Source organism: Phalacrocorax carbo, chromosome 3, assembly GCF_963921805.1.
Source record: "Phalacrocorax carbo chromosome 3, bPhaCar2.1, whole genome shotgun sequence".
In the NCBI taxonomy this organism is placed as follows: Eukaryota; Metazoa; Chordata; class Aves; order Suliformes; family Phalacrocoracidae; genus Phalacrocorax; species Phalacrocorax carbo.
This window is the reverse complement of record NC_087515.1, coordinates 61,607,860-61,631,979: the sequence shown is the minus strand read 5'-3', so window position 1 is coordinate 61,631,979 and position 24,120 is coordinate 61,607,860. Positions and strand designations below refer to the sequence as shown.

Here is a 24,120-nt window from a genome sequence, read left to right as displayed (position 1 = left end):
AGTCATTCTTTGTTCTTTCATTTAATATGTACAATTCCTCAAGTATCTGCTCTCTGGGAGAGGCTCATACAAAAAGATGATTAAGTACTGTGAGTATGTCTTATAAAAAGTAGCAGCACAGTGTGTGCCAGGAAAATGGCACTGAAATACTACATCTTACCGTTTCATAAAACTGTGCCTGCTGCTCCAGATACAGACGAATGACACTGTTGTAGTCATAAATCCGGTTACTGTGGAAGTGATTCATCTCAGCTGCAATTAGACCCAGGAGGCAAATTATTTAAGAGAAGCATTCATAATTAGCAATAGTTTCGCTCAGTTCAGGTTAGTTACTGTGCAACAAGCTCAGTGTCCAGCCCTGCCAGCACAGTTACTGTTCTCCTGCTTCCACAGCCTGTTTTGCCTGCAGCGCTCAAGTTATGATGGAGCTGTTCGTAAAATTGGTAGGGTGTCAATTACTGCTGAAATACAGACACTTCCTGGATAAAGCCAGGTTCTTGTTACAATACTCAGGTGTACAAAGATTTGATAAAGAATACAAGCAGGATTTTCTCCTTCTGAGGTAACTGCTCTCCTGAAGTGTTTCAACAGAATTTGGCTAGGACGCTCAGATTTCCAAGGGTATAGATAAAGTCATAAGCCACAGCTGTGAAAAAAAAGATACAACTAGTAGTGTTTGACCCATTCTTGATTGAGCCTGTTTCAGTAGAAACCTGAGAAGCAGCGTTACTGAATCCATGACACCTTTCACCACTTCCCGCATTTCTTGTTATATCACAGCTTACAGCTGAAGTAAGAAGTTAAATATATTTTGAGATACTAAAAGAGCAAGAAGAAATATTCTAGACTGTAAAAGTCATCTGAGAGGTCTCGCCCATGACTACCACTTACACAGCACAGTCCTCTTGCATCACTGTGACCAAGGAGGAGGGAGTGGGGATTTTTCTTGCTTGTTTTTAAAAATCAGTTTTGTGTACTGCTCTGAATTTGTCCTGTAAAATACTGAGTACTCTTGGCTTTAAGTCAGCTAAAAAAGATGCAACTCCCTCAGCAGCAATGAGAAGTCCCACTGAAGTCAGTAACAGGATGCACTTAAGGGCTTGATATCCCGCAGGACTCAGCCCCAGCTTCTCACTTCCCCCGTTTTTCAAGTGCAGCGTGCTACATCTCATATTTACATCATCTCCAACCAAAAGTGGAAAAAGTTCATTCAAAGAACATCCAGGAAATAAAATCTTATCCAGAAGAACATGAACCTCAGCTGGATTGTGTCTGACTAAACCATGAGTCGGAAGACACTTCTACACATGATGAAATGCTGCTTCCTGCACCAGGACCCATGCTGCTTCTTTGAGATATTATCACTTCAAAAGGAAAGAATCAGGGTGGTTGGTTTTCAGTTTTTTGTTTGTTTGGGGTTTTTTTTTAATTGCATTTCCAAAACAGTTATCTTCTGCAATAGCAATATGAGATTTGAAAGAAAACAATGGACAAAATAACTGCCAATTTAGGAAAATCTAAGCAGAAAAAATCACCCAGCCACACCTAGCTCTTACTGTCATTTCTGCTAGAACAAAGACTCTCTTTCAAAGTTTGATACTTAAGATATGACCTTCAGGGGTCTATAAAATTGCCATTTAGCCCCAAATTTGGTTTACCTTGTAGTGCATAAGCCATGGTGCTCACACGTTTCACCATGTTCTGTTTGTCCTGCGGCGTTATTTTACTGGTTGCAACTAATTTATCACTTTCCTTCACTCTTTCTATTGCTCCCTGTAGAAACCAAATACAGAAAGATTAAAAGAATAGATTAGAAGAGCAGTCAACTTAAAGGTCTTTATAGTTATCTAAAATGCCACTGGCTGCTTTTTGAGCTTGCATACACGCACAGTGACTGATTCTGCCTTCCCACATTTTCACCCAACCTTTGTTATTTCACTCTATTGCTTTTAAGAGTCCCAACAGCTTGAAAAAAGTGACTTCAAACCCAGGCATGAACACAGTCACTAGGAAGTTGAGTTTGGTAAAGGCAGTAATACACAAGGATATATACAGAAAGCACAAAAGGACCAAGTTTCCTAATACAGGTGGCCAACACAACAGACATCCAAAAGCCTCAAACACTCAAACGCCTGTAGAATCTCATGCACATTATACAAGATGAGACAACAAACTACTTTCCAAGAGACTACGGCTCACTGAAATTTTTAACTTAACTCAGGAAAATCCTTGTGTCACATAAACAACAAACATAAAACAAAATGCCTCCCCCTTTGCAATGTATTTGTGCCAAACGACATTCATGAGAATCTATTTACAAGTCTCTTGGCAGTAGGCTTCTGTTTTGAGTTTTAAAAACATTTCTTCTCCTTTTTATGGTATTTTTCCCCAAGGATTCTGTGGGATGAGGGACCATAAGTTGTCCTGAAGAATACACAAATCCGATACGCTTTTATCTTTCTTACTCTCAGAAGTATGTTGTTGTTTTATACATTTAACACTTGAAGTGATAAAATACTTGTGTACTTGTTTAATACTTCAAAATCTTTAGTTTCCCAAAATATGTTACAGCAGGCACATGAACATAAGAAAACTCTAGGACCAAGAAAAAAAGCAGAATATCCAAAACTAGACACAATGGCTAAATTTATTTTTTTATTATTTGGTGGCTTTCATATTACAGAAAACAAAGTGGTGGTTTTTTGTTCCTGGTTGGTTTCTCTCCCGTACCCCCCCTTCTCTGTTTTTTTGATATTAAAGAAACTTCCAGGCAGGACATGATTATTTATCAATATATCAGTAAGCTAGCCATGTATGTGTGCACAGTTTTCCCTACAACACTGGTACGGTTTAGTATCAGCTACCATGTAAGACTCAAATACTATGAATTTGCACTACTGCTGTTTACCACACTGGGACACGAAGCTGGCCTGAAGAAAATCATGAAGCTTCTAGTGCTCTACTAGAGCATGGTCATGATATTCTCAATATCAAGAGAAGTTCTGGCTCCTCTCCCCTCTATGTATTTTTTTATTTTCAAAATCAGCATGCCAGTTTCACAGAAACTTTCAGTGCTTCTGGAAGCAGGGCCCAGGCTGCTGCACAAATGCAGTGCACCATGCCACCACTTTTGTCGCTGTAGAACTTCATACTGCCCAACCCTTAAAAAGGAAGGCCCCTCACATACCTTATGAGCTCCTATGATGTCAGGGAAGCAACCAAGAAATCCCTTATATTCATGATTTGTTTCCATCAAAAAGTGAAGATCTTTCTTTGGCTAATAAACAGAGTGTAAGCATTAGTAAAAGTATCTGCGGCATATTAACGTCACAGAAAAGAATCTATGATGCCAAAAATGGGTGAGGGGGAAAAAAAGGGAAGAATAGAAAGAAAAACTAACCCAAAATTTAATTGCTTCTTGCAAGTTTTTCATATTTTAAAAGGTCCTTATTAAAATATAAGTTCTTTAGAGTAAGGCACTGAGCACCAGTGAGCAGATGCTTCTGTTTTTTGTTTTACTCAGCACTAGCTTATGAAGTGAGGGGTTTTGCCTCAAGTTTTCACTGAAGAGGAGTTACTGGTCCTAGCAATAGCACTATTAAGCAACAATCTCATTACATATCTGTATATGTACATGCACAGGTGCATCTCCTTATTTGCTGACTTGGAAACTGTTTCAAGAACTTCCAGACTCAACCTTGAGATCAAGAAGATCTGTATTTTGGAGACTTTAAGCTTAATATACTAAACATCAATTTATGACTTGAATGCTGACACCAATCAGAATTTATTTAAGCTAGATTTTTTCTGAAGCAGGCAATGGCATGTCAAGACAATGAAACGCAGGGGGAAGGTGAAACCGTATCTTTGATTAAATCTCTTTCTTCTGTATCGGTAATGAAGGCAGCTCACTGACATCAGAAAACACACACATTTAAAGAGGAATTAGTAATTTTTGTATTTTAGAAACCAGAATCTGATCTTCCTGATCCAACAGAAATACCCTCCTGTCACATTCCCCCCCCCAAGCTGATGCATAGTAGAAAAGATGATGAAGGTGCATTTAAAAGTATTAATAGTAATTTCATTTAACTGGTCTGCAGCACTAGCAGTTATGTTCTAACAGGGGAAAAAAAAAGGAAAGTCGAAGTGCTCCAAACAGGTCATGTGTTTGTACACACTACGCCAACGCATTCATAAGACTCCTACCTGATCTGCTACTAGAGTGGCGATTTCTTCATAGGTTTTTCCTGCTTCTGTTATTGCTCCATTGAGATCAGATTCTCCTAAAAGTAAACATCAGTGTTCAAGTTACAGTATGTCAATTACAGTAAGAAACTTGCCTTGATTCAAGGCAAAGGTCTAAAATAGCTTATTTTACAATAATAAATGCCTACTCATCATTTTATGACTAGCAGTAATAAAGAAGTTGGAAAAATATTAGTAGTTTTTATGCCATTAAAGAACAAAAACTCTGAAGAACTGAAACTCTGAAAAATAATGCTAAAGGGACCATGCAAACACTGTTCTACCACAGGACTAGCACTATTCACTTCCACATTTCATAATTAGATATAGCTGAAATACACAGGTACGCCCCTACATGGGGCAACAGAAAGCCGACCAGAATGGGAGGGAGGGGAGAATAAAGGTGACACTAGAAGAGAGACTAACAAAGCTGAAGAGACACCTGCTGTTCCAATCTTTAATGATTTTCATACCTGATAAGCAGTAAGTTTTCCACGATGCCCTGTGGAGCAGCGATGCTAGCCCTAAGCTCTCCAACAGTGCTGGACCATGACTGTTAGAAGGTCAGAGAAGCAGAAGGAGGCCCAGCTAACTCTTTTCCTTGCCAACAAGATTTCTGACCCATTAGGGAACTCTTGGAAAATATTGTCAAGGTCTGTAAGAATCACTGCTTTTGAGAGCGAGTTTCTAACCTTCATCATCATATGAAATAGATCAAAGGGCCCCACAAACTATACTTAAAAATACAGACATCACCACAAATACTAAGCTAGACAACACCACAAGTGCTCATAACACTGTATCACTAGCAGGTCATGGGTACATGGGTCAAAGATGGAAACAAGCCTTACATTCTTGGGTTTCTCATGCCACTTCACCTTCCCAAGACACCACAGGTTTTTTCCATCCTTGTTAGCTTGTCCAAAGCATGTAGTCAACAGTACGAAAAGCAAATTGAGGTAGAGAAAGGGGAAGGTATAACTTACAGATATCAAATAGTAGTTATATAAAAAGTTATTTTTCTCATCTTTTCAGACATGTCTTGATATTAGGCAGCAGCTAGTCTTCTATGAACATTTTGTTTTTATTCTATAGATGTTAATCAGTGACTTAATTGAAAATTACCAAACACTGATTTCATTAATGATTAATTTGAACACTGAAGTACCTTCTTTTACTACAACATATGGACTAATCTATGTTAGAGATTTTATTAGATAGGATCCCTTCATTTTAGCATGTCCTAAAGGAAACAAGGTAATGACTGAATGTTACTTTTGTTCTATCAGTCAGTTCTTACTTTCTATTAGACTGGTTTCATGAAGCCAAAAGCTTTGAGGGAAAGTTACTGATCCTAAGGAAGAGTAAGTCCAGCAACACAAACACTGCTAAAGAAATAGGATTTTTTTTTTTCCTCTTATTTGAGCCTGTCTGGATAAAATAAACAACATGAAATCCCACTGAGAGATCTAAGAGGTACATAATTCAGAAGATATCTTTACATTTTTTTTAAATTGTTTTACAACAATCAGGGAGATTAGTTATGTTATTTCAGAATTCCCCACATCTGCTCAGAAGTAATCTTGAGTAACCTTGAAGTAACTGCTGCTTAGGCAACGGACTCCCAGCTTTTGGGACAAAACATCATGTGGCTTTAATTAGAGTTTAGATGTTGCTGTTCATTTCATAATGCCATAGAAGACAATGACTTTTCCTATCTAAGCAAAAAGAAAGAGGAAGAGTATGTATACTTGAGTAGAAAGAGAAAATCCTCCCCTTCTGTGCAGAACTCAAAGGACCTTCATAGGTTGGAGCTTCAAAGAATCTAGACAAACCCTCCCAACACTGATCCTCTCTCACTGGGGGCGGCAGGGCACAAAGCCAGCTTGTTGAAGGCACAGAGTGCATTAAGAGTTTCTACTACTAGCGGAGGCATTCACACTCCTCCAAAAGTAGGGCTAAGGGATGGCATATTTAGAAGTTGTTCCAGACAGTGGATCCCAACAATAGGCAGTCACAGAAGCGGTAGAAAAGTATCTACAGCTCCTCACACTGCATCCTTTTCTTCTACAACCTCTTTTTCAGGTAGCAGCAGGGCAGCCTTAGAGTCAGACTTCATCTCTCACCTGCTGCACCCTCCAAGTTGTAATACACATTGTCAGCAATGTCATGCCATGCTCAGTCGGCCACCCCCTACACCAGGCCACCCTGTCAGAGATGCCCCACACAACCCACATGCTCGTCCATCAGAATAACTTGAATTCCAGCAGCAGATTGCTCCCCATCACTGTTGTCAGCACAGGTTTTGGTCAGAATTTTGTTACTTGGACAGGGCCAAGCTGCTAGCTAGCAGCCTCAGCTTCTGAACCAACGCGAAGCTGGGAATGGGCTGCTTAACTCAAACTGCAAAAGCTGAGCTGGGTCCCAGTGTAAGGATATACCAGGATGTCAGGGGTTCTTTAATCAATGGAAGAGCAGAAAGTCCCACATGCTGCTGACATGTACAACAAAATTAGGGCAGGGTGCATTACATATAAACCTTCTCTGTTTCCAGTGGGGCTAAAAGCGTTGACTAAAGGTAGTTGTAGAAAGACCAGTTAAGACGGCCAGTAATATTCTACACATATTTAACCCAACCACGAAGAGAAACTGGCATTTTAATTGACTTACAGGCCTGCATGCTGTCATAGGGAGATGAAGGAATATGTAAAACTATAAGGAGTCTTGGAGATGTTTAGCAGAGCATCTCTTAGCAGCTCAACTGCTTGGTAAATTCCAGTAATTATCTCCTCTGAGGGAATACACCAACCATAATTGAGGGAACTAATATTCTGTAAGGCTTGATTAGGGCAGCAGAATTTCTTTTGTCAAGAAATATTTTTGGTTTGTTTTCTTTTCTTTCAAAGCATGTTTTATCCAGGAGCAGGAAAAAGATCAAGTTCAACTAGGCAACCACTTGTAGCAAGGTTTTTTTTGACAAGTACACCTCAGACTGATAATGTTCAGCACACAGGAGGGTTGGAAAGCGAGATGTGTCTGATTCCTAGCTGGCAAGAGAGTGGAACTTGCATGTAACTGCCTAACAAAATTCCTGAGGGGCGATGTAGGATTAGGAGATCTTACTAGGGTTGAATGGCATACCACAACCATTCACGTTTTCTTAATATAGGAGAAAAGACTTGCCTGGATTTGGCGCTGCTGAAGAGAGGCCATGCTATTTAAGGCTGTGTTAACCTAAGAGCATCGTATGATGTGATAGGCAACATAGTGCCAGGCTGCAAGACACTTCCAGACATATTCTGGAACTGCCCAATATGCATTTTTGGACCAGGTTCATACTTTCAAAGCACGTGTTCTTAAGACCATTTGGACAGTACATAGGCCCATGACCAAGTTAAATGAGAACCTCTCAATGTGTCCTTAATAGTTTTAAGGGTACTCTTGCCTCTGCAAATACTGGGGACAGATTCCTAATATGCACTGTGGCTGGCAGCTAATTGATAAGGCTCATTCAGCAGCATAAGAAGAGCTTGAGTGAGTCAGATTAACAGGTGCATCTTCCCTGGTTCAATCTTAAACATTTTAGGCTAGAATCAGAAGAGAAGGCAGTAGACATTCACCATATAATAAGGCTTTGCAGAACAAGCAGGCAGTGAAAGTAGTAAGGACATTACATACATCCCATCCTAACTGTACAAATAAACCAACCAACAGTGTATTCAGTATGTCAGAAGTCAGCTACCAGTAGCTGGAAACATTCGTGTCAAATTAGTCACGGCAATCTTCAGCAGCCCTATATGCTTAAAACTTCCAGAACTCAAGTATTTAAAAAAAAAAAAAAAAAAAAAAAAAAAAGAGAGATTCAGCTCCCAGCAGAAACTGAACTGAGTGCCTTCTAGTATGGCTGAAGGACCATTCCTCTTTACTGATAGTCCAGAAAAAACATACCGCATACTCAGCCTAGCTAGTACTTCTTCATTTGAAGGAATAGGTCCAGCACCTTCTTTTAATTACTAAGATCAGGAAAGTTGCATCCTATCAGTTTAAATCCAGGTGCTCACATCTCTTGCACAGAGTCTGCTTAATCCACAGGCCCCTACCTGAGACAACCATCAAATGAAATTGTACACAAACACCAGGTAGGACAGCATGAGGGCAGCAGTAACGAAGACATTTAAAGCAACACTTGCACTGCACTTATTCTCTCTTGCTGGGAACTCAAATTAAAAAGCAAAGAATCCCACATATTAGTAATTCTGAAAAATACACTGGTGTACCAGTTATTAAAAAGAGCAAAATATATGTAATCAGAACAAAGGCATCAGTGGGCACGGCATTTTCCTCAGCAAAATACTAGAGTACAACCAGGTACAACTGGGCAAACAGTAAAGAGAAACATCCTTGCCTTGTTCCCAAGCATCACGGGATCTATTTTTTCATACCATTTGTAGATATTGGAAATTAAATGGAAGCTTTCCTTCGCAAGGTTAATCTGCAACTTTACATCCTAGCTTTAAGGCATATTGTTTTCCCTTTACCCTGGTGAAAAGTCATGTGTTATAGTTCAAACAATTTTCAGTCCTTTCTCAAGAATTCTTGCTACAGATCTTATCTGGCTGGGATTTACAGTTTTCTAACCCATGCTAAGAATACGTAACTATGCAAATCCCCTACATGGTTCTCACATCCAAAAGTAACGTTTTGGGCAATGTGCTATGCTCCAATTCTAGCTAAGCAATCATCCTGTTGAAGGGCAGGACAAAGATGAGAACAAATTAGAGGGAATATGCCTATTTCCAATGTTTCCAGGAGCAGAGAACCTGAGGTTCAGAAGTGGTTGCATTTTAATACATGGTTCATAGGGCAAAAGCCTTAAAGAGTACAAAGCAAGGGATAAATCAGTAGTCAGAGTAAGTACTGGTCACCTAAAAGTCCTAAGATGGAGATGCTATAACATTTAAGGTTTTAGAACAGAGTAATTTTGCTATTAAGCCTAGGAAAAAAAAGGAAAAAAGTACATTTGGCAAGAGAATCCCAGAGAAAATGGACTCTTATTTCCCTCTGGCATATGAGGAAGCATTTCCAGTTATCTGGAAAACATCAGCAGAACTTAACATATCGAAGCAGGACTTTCAGTTTGGCCTAAAGACTACATTTTAGGAGAACTCTGAGCAATTGATGCCCTCCTTTTCCCTCCCATGACTTTCATACCTAACATCACAGGCTCTATTTTAGGGCTCTTGAAGGAGAAGGAAAGGTGAAGGACAAGAAAAAGCTCCAGTAGCCAACCCTCCAGCCCACAAAATGGTAGACAAAAATCTTGTAAGTTTTCCTTCGCTGTGTGGAGTTGTTTCATGAAGTCAGTCACACAATAGTTCTGTGACAGATGTTTTCAAGGACACATTTTTCCCCTTCCCTTAAATATCACAAAAAATGCTACAGCATGTTTTGTTAGTCAGGTCAGTGACCAGATCATATATTAGTAAGATCAAGCTAAACTCCTCCACCACCACCAGCCCACCACATGATTATACAGTGAGAGAAAACAAGATTGCAGACTGGAATACAAAAACCCCATAATACATACAAGGAAACAAGTTTTTAAATTTTTTTTCCAGAATCATGTTTGACATCTGAAGCTCAAAGAGGAAAGCGTTAAGGGGGGGGGCAGCACAATGTAATTACAATATCTTTGTTAAGTAAAGTACAAACAGAGCTATAGAAGTACCTTGGTATCCACTAGTGCTGAAGACCAGAGCCAGGCTCTGCAATGCTTTTCCTATCTTCTGGTATTCCTTGGGTAGTGCTGAAAGGGGGAAGAGGATGGGGAAAAGAGGGAAACAGAAGCAAAAACCCACAAGGGTAGTGAGACCAAATCTGCAGCATTTCCAAAACCTGATAGAATCAGATGTCAAAAACAACTAGGTTTTACCTATTTACCTTCCTCTACTGAAGCACTTACAATCACATTCTTACCCCCTCCCCCGCTACAGACATTTCAAAACTGGATAAAGCAATTGCAATCTGGATTTTTGAAAGCCACAAACTGTTGGGGAAATGGTGTGTGACTGATTTTATATATATATATATATATATATAAAAAAAATCTCAATGCACTCCTAGCTTTGTCCTCCTATGCATACAGTAAGATTTTTTTTTCTCCCCCTCATGAGCAGACTTTATCCTCCTGGGGGTGGGTGGGGGGAAGTGCTGCAGTGATATGGAAAACAGATCTCATTAATATTTTAAGAAAGGGGAATATTATACAGACCTATAATACCTAAACTCTCCTGAAATAATGGATTTTATATTTAAAGGCAGTAGAAACCAAGATTATCTAGGGATTAAAACCTGATGCAAGTATCTGATTAATAAGACTGTTTTTTATAATCTATTGAAAACCTATGCATAAATTGCTTCCTTATAATTAAGTCAATAAGCTGTGATTTATCAGTATATTGGTTATTAACACTTTGACTACCACCACCTCAGAGGCCTAAAAAGCAATCTGAAAAGATGCTAGCAGAAAAAAGCCAAGTAGATGAGCTTTTTGTTATCAAGCATTTGTATCCAGAGGGTATACTGTCCAAGTAAATAGCAGTGTTTGAGCTGTTCTAGCATCCCACACAATCTGATTTTCACAGAGGAACCCTTTTGTGTGGTAAAATGAAACACAAAAACCAAAATACAAACCCTCCAAACCACATCATTTTATTGTTATCTTTGATCGAGTTCTTCCCCAGAAGTTAGATTTTTTTAATGACAACCGGTTTTTCTTACACAACAGGTACCATTCAGAGTACTAGAGTTCTGTTATCAGCCATTAACTTCTTACTGGATCCCCTGCAGAAACTTCAGTGAAGAACATTTGGTTTCTTTTCACTTGCATTTAAGAAGCTTCCACTGTCAGTCATTTTAAATATCATAGAATGGAATGCACGTAAACTATTTCTCAGGAGGTGCCAAAAATACTTGTGCCTGGGAGCTGGGACTAGAGCTGACAGGGAACTTCAGACCTAAGAGACTACTGAAATTCTTCAGTTTTGCGTGTCCCGATTTACCAGCCTCCTTTTTCTATTCAGTATGAATGTCTGGAAAGTTAAGTTAAATTTTAACACAATCACATCTGACTTACTAAGTTTATGCTAACTAATAGCTGTAAGTGTTAGAAAAGTCATTCTGTACCTAAAGCACTAGTGTCATAAGTTTAGGGAGATTTTAGCAGTGAACCAAATACTGAATTTCTACTATAAGCACAAGTCACAGCCAGCCCTTAACTGTGGTGGTTTTGATCACGGCTTCATTGTACAGCAGTGCTTTTTTTCCTAGACTCATCTGAGGGACCTTATTCCTTCCTCTGCCCTCCACTTCCCCCTGCGCATCATTTCCTAGTGAAGTGAGATCTGCACAATGTTAGAGGTGTGTCCTGTGTTAGACTACTTTTGACCAGCAGAAGGGTCAGTGATGTGTAGAAGGAAACCCTCTTATTCAAAGTGGAGAAATGTAAATTATTTAAAGCTCACATCCTACAGATACTAATGTCTAATGTAGTCACTACCAGGAAAGACTGGGCTTCTATACCTCCCATTCCATCTGGTCAGCCCCAGATATTCAACTACACTGTTCGATTCAAAAGCAGCAAAGAGATAAGTATATCTCTTGAGTTATGCCAAGACTGAGGACAATGTCTTTTGGGGAGGGAGCTATAAAGAGGGGGGAAAAAAAGAAAAAAAAAAAAAGGAAAGAAAAAAATGGAGGAGATTTGGTTGCCAGACACTACATCCTGCCCTGAAGTGTTTCTTATTATGATCCTCAGCTGTAATACCTGCTTCCTTTCAATAGCTGCCTTGTGGTGGCCTCAAACACTGAACACTGCTGTGGACTAGGAAATTAGAGCCCAGGCAGAGTCATAGGGACTTGGTGTGAAGTTCTGCAACCCTAAATATCTGTGGGAAGGAAGAAACAAGATAGGAGAAAAAGAATTGGGCTAAAGATTAAGTTAGAATCAAGTTGTTTTTTTCTTTTCCCTTTTTAGAATAATTTCATCTTTAAATCACTTCTCCTGGCATGCAAGAATCCTAAATAAGGGGTTAATAAAATGCAATAGTTTATGATTTTGTCAACTAGACAGGTCTGTTTCGCCCATGTCATTAGCATGTAGATGAATGACAAATATATGAGAACAGGTCCAACAAGGGCTTTAGCTGGATTACCAGAATTATTTAACTTTAATATTTTTAAACCTATGGGCAGGGACCAGATATTTCTGTTACGAGAGAAAGAAAAAGAAACCAAACCCCAAAACCAAAACACTTGCACAATTTATACTCTTAGACACTGAAGGCAGCCAGAATACCATACAATCCTCATGATAATTTAGGATTTCCTTTAGTTTTAAGATGTGCCTTGAATTATAAGCAACAAAAACAACAACAAAAAAACACCCACAGAGAAAAGCAACACAGAAATGACTGTTGAGTTCAGAAGGGACACTTACGCCCTGTACACCTCTTCCAGTGCTCTTGTCCCACTGTCAGCAGCTCTTTAACTCCATCATCCATTGCTTTGGTGAACCTACCCACTGCGTCACACTTCTGTTCTCTGTGGCATTTGGAAAAAGCAAAACCAAAAAGCAGTTTAACAAATGTGTTATGCTAACCTGAAATGCAATACTGGAATGTTTAGTGGTATCAACTATGTCTTAAAGTGAAAAAAAAAAATAAATCAGAGAAATAGATTAACTCCTTAATTCTCTGCCATTTCACTGAGGTCAGAATTTCCCTCTTCAGATACAGACATTTTTCATTCTTTTTTTCCCCCTCTATGTTAAACACGTGGTGCTGGACTAGCTAAATATCCTCCTCAACAAGATCAAGTAATAACAGAACAGCAAAGTCTGATATGAGGAAGATGCATCCCTAGAGCACTTAACACAAATAGAAGGACCCCACACTGACAGGAAATTAGATGTTACAGTAACAGAAGTAGCAAAATTCATACTTTATATTTGTTCATTTTTGTATGTCCAGATGTTTTAACGTAAATCTAAAATAGGTGAATAAACATTAATTAAGCAGTTCTTCTAGGAAAATACATATGCATAACTTCATATTGACAATACTGTTCTGTTCAGTTGATAGAGAGGGGGAAAAAAAATAATCAGTGATGCTCAGAAGAGAATTCTGAATTAGTATGTGCCTTTTTACCCTGATTTAAGCACGTTTTCATGCAGCTACCAAACCTTTCCATTAACATCGCACTACATACACAGCAATGCTCTGAACTCTACCAAAGAAAACTAGACATATTTTCTAATTTTCAATGAGTGTTATTCAAACTGCATCGGATCTTACAAACGCTCTCAGCCAAAGCCTGTACAAGACAGCTCTTGCAGCAGGGCAACCCTAAGTGACTCCCCAGAGCCAGGGCAGCAGCTCCTGCTGTGACCCAACCACTGAGAGGCTCCCACCTCCCCACTGGCACCTCTTTCCTCAGCTGGAAACCCTACCCAAAGTGTTACTTGCACAGAAACAGAACTGTGTTTTCCAAGAGGCCCTTGTTTTATTCCAATTTTCCCAGTGGCAAACCATCCTTTTTAATTTTCTGTATTTCCTACTTTATGGTATCGTGATCATGGAAGTTCATGGACCAGCACAGGCTTCCCATCCTTTGATCAAAGCCAGGATGACACATGACTGCCAGAGTACTAGCAAAATTGTTTCAGTAAAGAGCATCTTTTCATTGAAGAACCTAAGAACTATTGAACAAGCTGGTTTGTTCACTTACAGGAGTAGTGGCTTTCAAGACTATGTTTCTACACACTTTTAACACTCAGACATTCCCAGGCACCGGAACATGGCGTGGATGTCTGAAGTGTTACAGCCACCCCTGTTATGCTTGGGGACAGGCCCCCAGAGCCGCTCCAGGCTGCCAGCCCCAGCCCAGGAGCCAATACCCTCTGGGGAGCGTTTCCCACAGGCTCCTTGCCTGCCCTCACCCTGTCTGGGCACAAACTGTTTAGCAGAACGCTTGCTGGTTGTTCCCTGCCAGGGCTCTGTATATAATACAGAGTCATTCTCTCCTGCACCCTGTATACAAAATCATCCCTCTGGTTCACCCATTCAGCTTTTATACCACTGAGAAATATAACACACATCATTTAAGAGAAGTAGACAAGTCTGAAATCCTCATGTTCAAAGTAGAAGTGACCTGAAAACGCCCATCTTTTTTACTAGTACAGAACTGCTACCACAGCTATTATATGCATCTTAATATATGCACTGCATCACTTGGATAAAGCCTATGCTGGGATATTTCCAGGTGTAGGTACACTACTGCTTTGCCACTATAAACACTTCTACATAGTTTAGCCACAGTTTCAGACACAAAACATTATCCAAGTTTCTACATTCTACAGCAGCAAGCAAAGCATGTCATGCATACTGCCTAACTTCTATGAAAAATTATTAAGCCTAAAGGATTGAAATAAAGGCTGCAGAGTAAATCCAGTCTTTCACTCTATGAAACCCAAAGATCTACCACCAAGAGAACTACACATAAAAAGTGTATGTATATAACACACACATATAAAAAATATAGCCATTTGCACTTCTAGAAGCATATCCCAAAAATGTAGTAACACATTTAAAATGAAATCTGATAATTTAAGTAACTTTTCATTTTTAATAGCTCTTCCTTAATTCCAGATATTGGAATTATACTGTGCATGCATTATATACAAGTATGAGACAGAAGCATTGTTTTCCTTGACAGTCCATCTACAGTTATCCTAAGCTACTTCGGAAGTCTAGCACGCTTTGGAACTGATCACAATTGAAGAATCAAGATACCAAAATATACTTCATAGCAATATAAGACATAACTCCATAGGATCTGCCAGTACTTTAACTTGTCAGCTACTTTTGCATAAATCTTTTTAGGATCAGTGTTCAGTCACTGAAGTCAAAGTGACATCACATGACGCTCCCCCAAGTTTTGGAGGGGTTGATATGAAAATCTTGTATTCAAACAATTTTTCAGCTCTGCTTGATGAGTACCTCTTCAAATCCATGAATATTATGTGCATGCTTACTATTCTAGTTTTATATTAGCTCAGTAACTGTTGTATATCCAGATGCATAATGTCCACGCAAAAAGAAGCCACCTTACATTTCTACCATGTCCAAGTCAGGAGCTTCTGGTTCCATTGTAGAAAAGATCAGGACTCCTACAGTTTCATCTTTTTCTGCCTTCCGCTTTCCAGTTTTCCACTCCTTTAGGAAAGGGGGGAAGAAACAAAAAAAAAAAGAAAAAGTTTGACCGTCACTGTTCAGGCATCTTTAAGGGCAGGTACCTAAGCACTGAATGAAGTGTTTAGGAGAACAGTTAACCAACAGACCACCCATAAATTGAAACTTTTAAATGAAAGTTTCAGTGGGGCCAAGGTTTCTTAGAGTTTCCCTCCCTCATCCTTGTACACTGTTTTCTGGATTCTGGGGTCAACAGACCCATCTCATATATTACTGAAATACAGCGTAAGAGCGATTATATTCAGCTGTCTCTGCACATGTGATAGTGCTGATATCAGAAGCTACTCAAGAAGATCATGAGACTATTACACAATTGCCATACAAAGTTCTCAGTGGGAACAGCTGAAAAGGTTAAAAATTCCACATGTGTTGCAACATCTGTTATGCTTATATCAGTCTATAAGTTAACTACCAAGAGCTGCTGACAAGCTAGCACAATTACACAACTCTCCACTGGCCATCCAAATAGCACTTCACCAGGACTGCTACTTACTATGTTATTAAGCCTCTACTTACAGGATCACAGAATAATTCTGGTTGGAAGCGACCCCAGGAGGTTTGTAGTCCAACCTCCTACTCAAAAATAGTCAGCTGTGACCTTAGTTACTCAGGGCTTTATCCAGTCTAGTCTTAAAATCCTCCAAGGATCGTTTACTTTTTCAGCAAAATCTATGTGTATTTATAAGTATGACTTTTGAGAAGAAAGCAGCAGAGTTTTCCTCTTTATTTCCTCATTGGTAGATATCCAAATCAGTAACAGAGCTGGCGTTCAGTCATGAAGAAACCATTTACTGAAGGTGAAAATATTAAAGCCTCTTAAAAACAGTAAGAAAATGTGGGGGGAGGGGGCATCAGGTAAGACTGGAGCATAATGCTATTACAACCCATTCCAGTGAAAACTGTTGGGGGTTTGTTTTTAAATATAATACAAGATCAGACACATCCTAGATCTGCTACAACGTAGCTTCTGTTAGCAAAGTGGTACCAGTCAGAGGCTGCAGTAACTAGTAAGTCCAACAGAGACAGATGAGGGCAACAGCCAAGAGTTACGTATGTTCCTATTCTGCTGCAGGACACCAACTGTCCTTAAAAGACTGGCAACAAAACAACTTTAAAGAGCACATTTTTGTTGGAACAGCATATGGCGTTTCACACAAGCAACTTTCTACCTCATTTTGATCCATCCGCTAAGTTAGTTAGCAAACCCAGCAGTTTCCAGCTCGTCACTGCTGCCCACAGGGGTGCAGACGAGTGAGAAGGTGACAAAGCTGAACTCTCAGTTCATAGAGGGATCGCGGTGAGGGGGAGCAATTCCTCAGTCTCAGTCTGTGCGTGAACTTTATTTCCTACCTTCTCATCTCGGAAATTGAGAAATTGCTGGAAAACTTCACTTTCTGAGACAACAGGATGGCGACACATCCTTGTCATCCAAGCTTGCAGTCTCTCCATACGCATTTTTATAAATTCTTCTTCAAAGCGCCCTGTTATACATTGGAGAGTAATTGTTACATTTCTACTTTAGTACCTTCAACTTTCTTCCTTTAATTAAAAAAAAAAACAAACCACCAAAAAACCCCCCACAGAACCTGTAATGAATTTGGTGAGTTATTAACCACTTAGTGACTCAGAACTTAGAGGCAACATTATACTGACAAATCAGAAGAACCTTAAGTTACAGTATATTGATTACTAACCAAGAGTACTCCTCCTTTTAAAGATAGTCAGGAAATATTTAAAAAAACCCAAAACCCATAATACCCACCCACAATTCAAATTGGGGGGGAGGGGAGGAAGGGGGAGTACAAAAAAAAAAAATTAAACTTTCAGTCAGAAAAATTAGGTATTCAGATGACCCAAGAGAAAAGCTAGGCACAGGCATGGAACGCAGGTGTTTTTTTGATACAGTCTAAGCAAATCCTTGGTCAATTCAAGGCTTAAAAGCATTGCAGAGAAAGGAATTACTTACTTTCCAAGTTGTCATGTCCTACCTAACAAGCACTTGAAATTGAACTGCTCAGATACAAGTAGCAGATTTAGAAAAGCAGTACCTCCTATAAGCATATTTCTGTACAGTTAAATGAATGTGTTGGGAAAAAAAAACCTCAAAAAATCTCAAATCATATGTATGAACCGGTTAGAATACATACACGCAAGAGTAACTGATTTTGAGTAGTTAAGAGACTGATGTTTTTTTTTTCTTTAACCAGTAGCGCATCATCACTGTGTATGTACAGGAGCCTTTTAGTTTTAGCACAAACTGTGTCTTCTTGAAAGAATCTTTTCCAATTTAAAAAAAAAAGTACAAATCAGACTTCTAAATCATATAGTGAATAGGATGTATTTGAAAGGAATGAGAGAATCTTCCAGCATCCAACTCTTCTAATTTCTATAGCAGCACACAGGACAAACCTTGAACGCATGTACTCTTTCAGTATAATTCTACTGCATAGTTACTATGGCAGCAGCTCCACAAGGTTGAGTCTTTTGGGTTTTGTTTTGGGTTTTTTTGGTTGGTTTTTTTTTAATTGCAAATATGAAAACTAGCAAGACTAGCAGGTAAAGAACACAATTAGTGATAAATGAAGTTTGGGTATGGGTACATTTCCTGCAAATTGGGGGGGAAGGGGGGGGGATGGGGGACAACATTATATAACCTGCAGTAATATCTTGTTCCACCCTTAATCTATATTGAAATCTCTGCAGCATTTCTGCCAGCAAAAGGAATGTAGGGCAACAGGAACAGTAACATTTGGAAGTTACGTGCTGGTCATTAGGCATATCACCACCAGAAACACCATGATCCTGAGCAAGGTCCATCTATTTGTAAAGAGTCTTGCTTTGCCAAGACTAATGGGCAAGAACACTTTTTTAGACAGTCTTCAGAAAGAAGCCTCCTAAACACAATGAAAAATAAACACTATTTTTTCAGAGTTTCCTTCAATGTTTCAGAAAAGGGAGATAAAGAGGCATGTTTTGGGTGTGGGTTTGGGGTTTTTTTTGTGTGTGGTGTTTTTTTTTGTTTTTAATGAGACAAATTATCTTCTCCCACAGACTCCAGAAGACTGAAATCCACAAGCAAGGTTTAACTGTGATGCCAAACTCTTGAGTCTTTTAAAATACAGTTACAATAAAATGTAGAGAACCCATCAGGTCGCCTCGCTTCCTTTTAGTCTACATGCACATGTTTAAGCAAAAATACTCGTGAATTCTAAACATGAGACTAAGGGGAGGGGAGGAAGCCGCTTCCTCACTTTTCAGCTTCCTTGGCATTTTTCCCAGCATCTGCATCAATGCTTAGCTTTCTTCAAACACAGCAGAGCTGCTGCATTTTCAGTGATGCCCACAGCCACAGAGTTGGTGACATGCCAGCTTTTGTACGTTTGTTTTTGGCTGGTTGTCTTAAAGGCTGTATAAAAACCTTACCAGAAAACATGCAAGTGGAAATAGGCAAAAGCAACACATTTTTCTCCTACAGAGGTGTCCATTCTTTTCTTCACATGCACTCTAGCACATCCTTGCAGGAAGGAAGCCAGAGACTACTGAAAATGCCCAGGCATTGCCATATTCAATTGCAATGACTGAACTCATGAGCATTTAAAGGGTCCAATCCCACTTTCTTGAAGTCAGAACAAGAGACTTCCATAAGCTTCAGGAAGTTTGGTCAAGCTGAACTGATATTAAACCAGAGCAGAACGTTATACAAATGAAAGATGCTTTCTAAATAAAGTGTGAAATAGAGCAACAGGAGAAACAGCTGCAACATGACACTTGTGAACAAATAACTTAGTTTGTCAGGGGATGCTCCCCTTCCTCCAGGAGCTTTGCTTCAAAGCTCCTGAAGCATAAAAAAAATTTACCATCAAATGCAAAAGAAAAAACAACCACCACCCCGTCCCCAAACCACTTCTCCAGACAATCGGCAAATATGGAACCTAACTACTTATCTCTTCTCTCCATTAATAATCCAATAGTAAATGTTCTCTTCTGTAGTAACTAGGTTGGGTTGGTTTTTTTTTTGTGGTTTGTGGGTTTTTTTGTTTGTTTGTTTTTAAATCACTGGACTAGATAAGTAAACCTTGAGTTCTGAAATGATGCTCTTAGTGATATTTTATTCTCAATAGGACATCACGACTCATAACAGTGAAAGGTTGGGGTTTTTTTTAATACCTTCTTTAAAAATAATGGGAAAAAAATAATAAGATGTAACTGAACCTTGTAAAAAAGTGATCTCCTTATTAATTACCTGTTACTTGCTTGTCTGGAAGAGATGGGATTGGAATGGCTAATCCAAATTTAACCAGGAGACGCTCATACAACCAGTCAAAGTGCTTGTATCTGTGGTTGACAGACCGATTAGTGTTCTGTAAGAGAAACACAACTCTGAATTTTGACGTGAAACAAGTGTGACCAGAATAGTAAATATGTGGAATGTAAGTAGAATTTATGGCTTAGAGCCTTGAATCTGTAATTACAGAAGAACCTGAAATGCTAGAACAAAGTAACTCTTTGGGGGAAAAAAAAGCGTGACAATTACCACTTACCCTTACAACCCTGTTACCAAGTCACACAAACTCTATTATTTATGTATACAAGCGACCCTATTTTGCAAGAGAGATGGCATTTCAGATAAACTTACAGTGCAGGTCAGCTGATATTCAATGTAGCTCTTGAGACCATACATTTTAGAACCTTTTTTGGGATCTGCCACCACACAGTCAAATGTAGAGGTAGGATAAACCCACATTGGGCCATAATCACCAATCTGTAAGAAATTGCAAATATTATTTTAAATACATCACGTTGTACCAGTTGCAAACAAGAAGACAAATACTTTCTCCTCTCGGAAGCTGCCATTGATTTCAGCAAGAGCTTGATAGGCAGGAAATAGAGGGGTTTCTCGCAAACAGAGATGATTGACCACAGTTGTGTTTACCTTATTCCATATTTTACAACTTTTACCAAATAGCAAAGGGGTTATAAATTCTAGGGATTGCTATTTCAACCACATTTCACTAGAACGGCATGTATCTAGGAGAGTTTGTTTTTTAGATCAGAAGATGACCTGACCGTCATGACTGAATATTGCAAACCTTCATGAATGTAGCTCCTGTGTATTAGATATCTAGATAGCTAATAGACGGTGTAATGCATTTGCTCTGCCTCACAATCCCAAAAAGGCTTATTTTCATGATAACATATAATGCAGATCCAGCAGGAGGGAAAAAAAAGGTACTAAGAAAATCAGCACACTTAAAGGAGTTAAGACCTGACTCTGAAAAATCCTTCAATGATATATGACTCAGAAATTTAGTCTACCACAACTTTAAAATACTGAAATGGTACACAGTTTTTTAATGACAGTTCTATTTCTAATTATATGTTTAGTATCAGTTTCTTCTGACCCAAATACATACAGCAACCCTGAGGCTAAAAGTTAAGTTGGGGAAAAAATGGAAGGGTGGGGATGATTAAAAACAAACCAACCAAAAAAAACCCAAACCAAAAGAGACCAAACCCAAATGAAAACCCACCACCACAGACAAAAATCCCCAAAACAAACCATACCACCTACACACAAAAACTATACATACGTCCCCAACTTACAATTATGGGAATTTTCTCTTTGGGTTTTGCTAGCTGCTTTGCCAACAGATACTGTTCCATCCCAGGTTTTGCAAATCCAGGAAACCTAACAAACAAAGCGATAAGTTTATTCCATATTTTTCTTCCTTTGACATATGCAGAATTACCTGCCACTATCGGAAAAAAGCTTAGTATTTCAAGTATAGAAAAGAATAGAGGTGGATTACTTAACCAACAATTTGCCCTGAAAAAGCAGAAAAGTTTTAGCTACTGACCTCCAGCTTTTATTTTAGTAATACTGGCCCCTTCTTCCAAGGCAAATTAGCTATTTGTGCTCTGCAGCCCATCAGAGCAAACGTAACAGGAAGACACAAAGTAATATCTGCCACTCGACAGCAGTCCACCCTCTCTGGAAATGCACACACACACCCCCATGCACACCGTCCTGCCATTTCAGATTATGAGAATTCAATCATCTGAAAGAACAACGAACTGCAGATTTGTCAAATGCTTATAAATATGAGTTAATGTTAAATAATTTATCCACCAATTAGAAAGAAAACCACACCAAAATCACTGTAATGTCCTTAAAGTTTGTGTAAAAAGCTTGTGTAAAAGCAAATGGTGGTTCTCTTTCTAATTAGGAAGATACTGTGCTCTTCAAGTACTGCCAACCTACTGCCTGCTTGCAGAAACACGAGGAGTAAAGTATGACTTCACAGGCAAATAACACTCTTAAATAAGGTACGTTTATGCTGGTTATACTAAATGGGTTTGCAACGGGTAGATGCCAAAATGATGCAAAGGTGCTCTTGCAAAACTGGACAAAATCTCTGCTGAATAACAAAGTCAACCATCTCTGCTTGACTAGTTGTTAATTTTAGTTACCAACCCAAGGAGATCATTATTTTACAGTCCTTTTCCACTCTCCTTTCATCCACTTAAAGATTACCACACAGTAGCTTCTCCAAGTAACAGTAGTTTTAAAATAAACAATCATTAAAGTTGTAACATGAGATAATGCTAGTATAACCCTGACAAAGCTTCATACTGTTCTAAGATTTTTATCTTAAAAAACATCTTTTTAAAAAAAAAGCAAGCTTTCTGTGGCTCAAGAATCAGCCTGGGTGATGCAGACGCAGGACAGCAGAACTCTTCCCCACTCCTCGCAACTCGAATTGCTCATGAACTCTGGGGCAGCACGTCTGCTCAGTTTTGCTGTATGGACAAACCTTCCCTCACCTTTCATTTTCACTAAGCACACATAGTTTTAAAGACAGTTAATTTTAAAGAGCAGTAGGTCCAGAAGTTCAGGCCTTGCAGAAGTGTCATTCGCCTGTATAACACCTCCAAAGATTATACAGCTTTGTCCTGTACTTTCAGGCTTTCATGGATCTGCATTCTCTGCTCACACAGGGGTAATGCTGAGCTACAAATCCATCTCCATTTTTACCCCAAAACTGTAATATTTACATTGCATATTTCAAGAAGGTTGAATGGTCACATATTTACACATCTTGACAAATTCCAATTCTCTTCAATATATACACATTTGCCCTGCATTTTCCATTACTTGTTAAGTGGCAACTTCATAGCAGCGGCACGAGAATTTCCACGCTGGACCCCCCCAGCCTCTGATGCCTCCGTCTCCTTGTAACCAAGATAAGACGGTGAAGTTGATTTTGGGTCATCCCAGTCATCATCCCAATCATCGTCATCAGCAGCTGCTAAAGTACAGAAGGGGGCATGGGGGTAGGGAAAGGAGAGAGTTAAATATTTTCTCTTTAAAAGCACAAGCAGCTACCTCAGCACTCATACACAAATAATCAACAAGGTACATGTATTTAAGAACTAGTTCAGGCTTTTATTTTATGATTCCTCCTCAGTTACCACCATCCCCACCAAATACAACCTGCAAAACACTACACTGGGAATCCATTGAGGGAGTAGGAAAAAAAAAAATAAAAGAAAAAAGAAAGAAGAGATGCTGGTGCGTTAAGATGACTTCACTAGTGTTCCATATTCATAGACTCCATGTTAGCATTCCCCAGTTATAAGTTCTCGTAATTTAGGCCTTTACTACGAAAAGGTAGAGAAGCCGCCTGAAAGGCTAGCCACTTCCTAAAATTAAGGATTTAAGAGATGGCTACTTCACAAGCCTGAGGGCACAAGTTCAAGGGTGTTTAATTTCCAGTTATGCAAGCTGAACAACATGCCTGAGAACAGATTACATATGCACAAGGCTTTGGCTTGCCAGATTTCCATACAAGTTTGAGGTGTCTGTTACTGTGGATCTGACTTCTTTTACATTCTATTTAAAAAAAAAAAAACACACTATTATTTTAGTGTCTAGTTTACCATTGCCATCCAGTGGCAATGCGCTACTAGGAAGCTGGTTTTGTTTTGTTTTTTAAATAAGCCATATTCTATAGTTATGAAAGACTAAGCAATTCTTACCTCTACTGTCCACCTACTCTAATGTATTCAAAACTAAGAGCATATTAGCACACCTGGTCCTTGATATGCCTGTGGATGACCAAATGCTGCTGCTGTCTCCCAGTTATTTGAAGCACTGTTTCTCTGGCCAGATGCACTTTCAGGTTTTGTCGCCCAGCTGTCAACAGCATTTCCATTATCCCAGTTCCCAGACTTCCCAACGTTCCAGCTGGACCAAGGATCACTGGCATTGTTTGCCTACGTTGTATAGAGACAAAAGTAAAGAAGAAATTGCTGAAGAAGTGAGCAATGACCACATCCTTTCTCCTTCAAGTCTTTGATCTCCTGCTGATAGGCTATGAGTTTGCATTCAGCACTTCACTCGTTTGATTCAGGAGCAGCTGCCAAATCTTACATTCCTAGCTACACAGCTCTTAAATGCAGTAAGCACCTGGAGAAACTTATCAGCTTTCCAGCAATGTGACACCAATACATACTAATAAAGAGTGTTACATCTCCTAAGGGAAATTAAACTATTTGTTCC

At 39.2% G+C, this 24,120-nt stretch overlaps 1 protein-coding gene across 2 annotated transcripts in view; it reads right to left on the bottom strand.

Annotated features, from left to right (window-relative positions):
* Window positions 1–24,120, bottom strand: part of SNX9 (sorting nexin 9) — a 63,325-nt gene that overhangs the window by 3,032 nt on the left and 36,173 nt on the right. Inside the window, exons 5-17 of one of the 2 annotated variants that reach the window (XM_064447094.1) lie at window positions 23,651–23,834; window positions 22,714–22,864; window positions 21,162–21,246; window positions 20,194–20,319; window positions 19,801–19,918; window positions 16,908–17,038; window positions 15,418–15,521; window positions 12,746–12,849; window positions 9,977–10,054; window positions 4,210–4,286; window positions 3,188–3,277; window positions 1,659–1,773; window positions 161–252 (exon numbers count right to left, since the gene is read on the bottom strand). In XM_064447094.1, coding sequence (XP_064303164.1) covers window positions 161–252; window positions 1,659–1,773; window positions 3,188–3,277; window positions 4,210–4,286; window positions 9,977–10,054; window positions 12,746–12,849; window positions 15,418–15,521; window positions 16,908–17,038; window positions 19,801–19,918; window positions 20,194–20,319; window positions 21,162–21,246; window positions 22,714–22,864; window positions 23,651–23,834 — 1,455 coding nt within the window. Of the gene's footprint in view, window positions 1–160; window positions 253–1,658; window positions 1,774–3,187; window positions 3,278–4,209; window positions 4,287–9,976; window positions 10,055–12,745; window positions 12,850–15,417; window positions 15,522–16,907; window positions 17,039–19,800; window positions 19,919–20,193; window positions 20,320–21,161; window positions 21,247–22,713; window positions 22,868–23,650; window positions 23,835–24,120 lie in introns of both variants that reach the window. The other variant, XM_064447093.1, reaches the window with a different exon arrangement.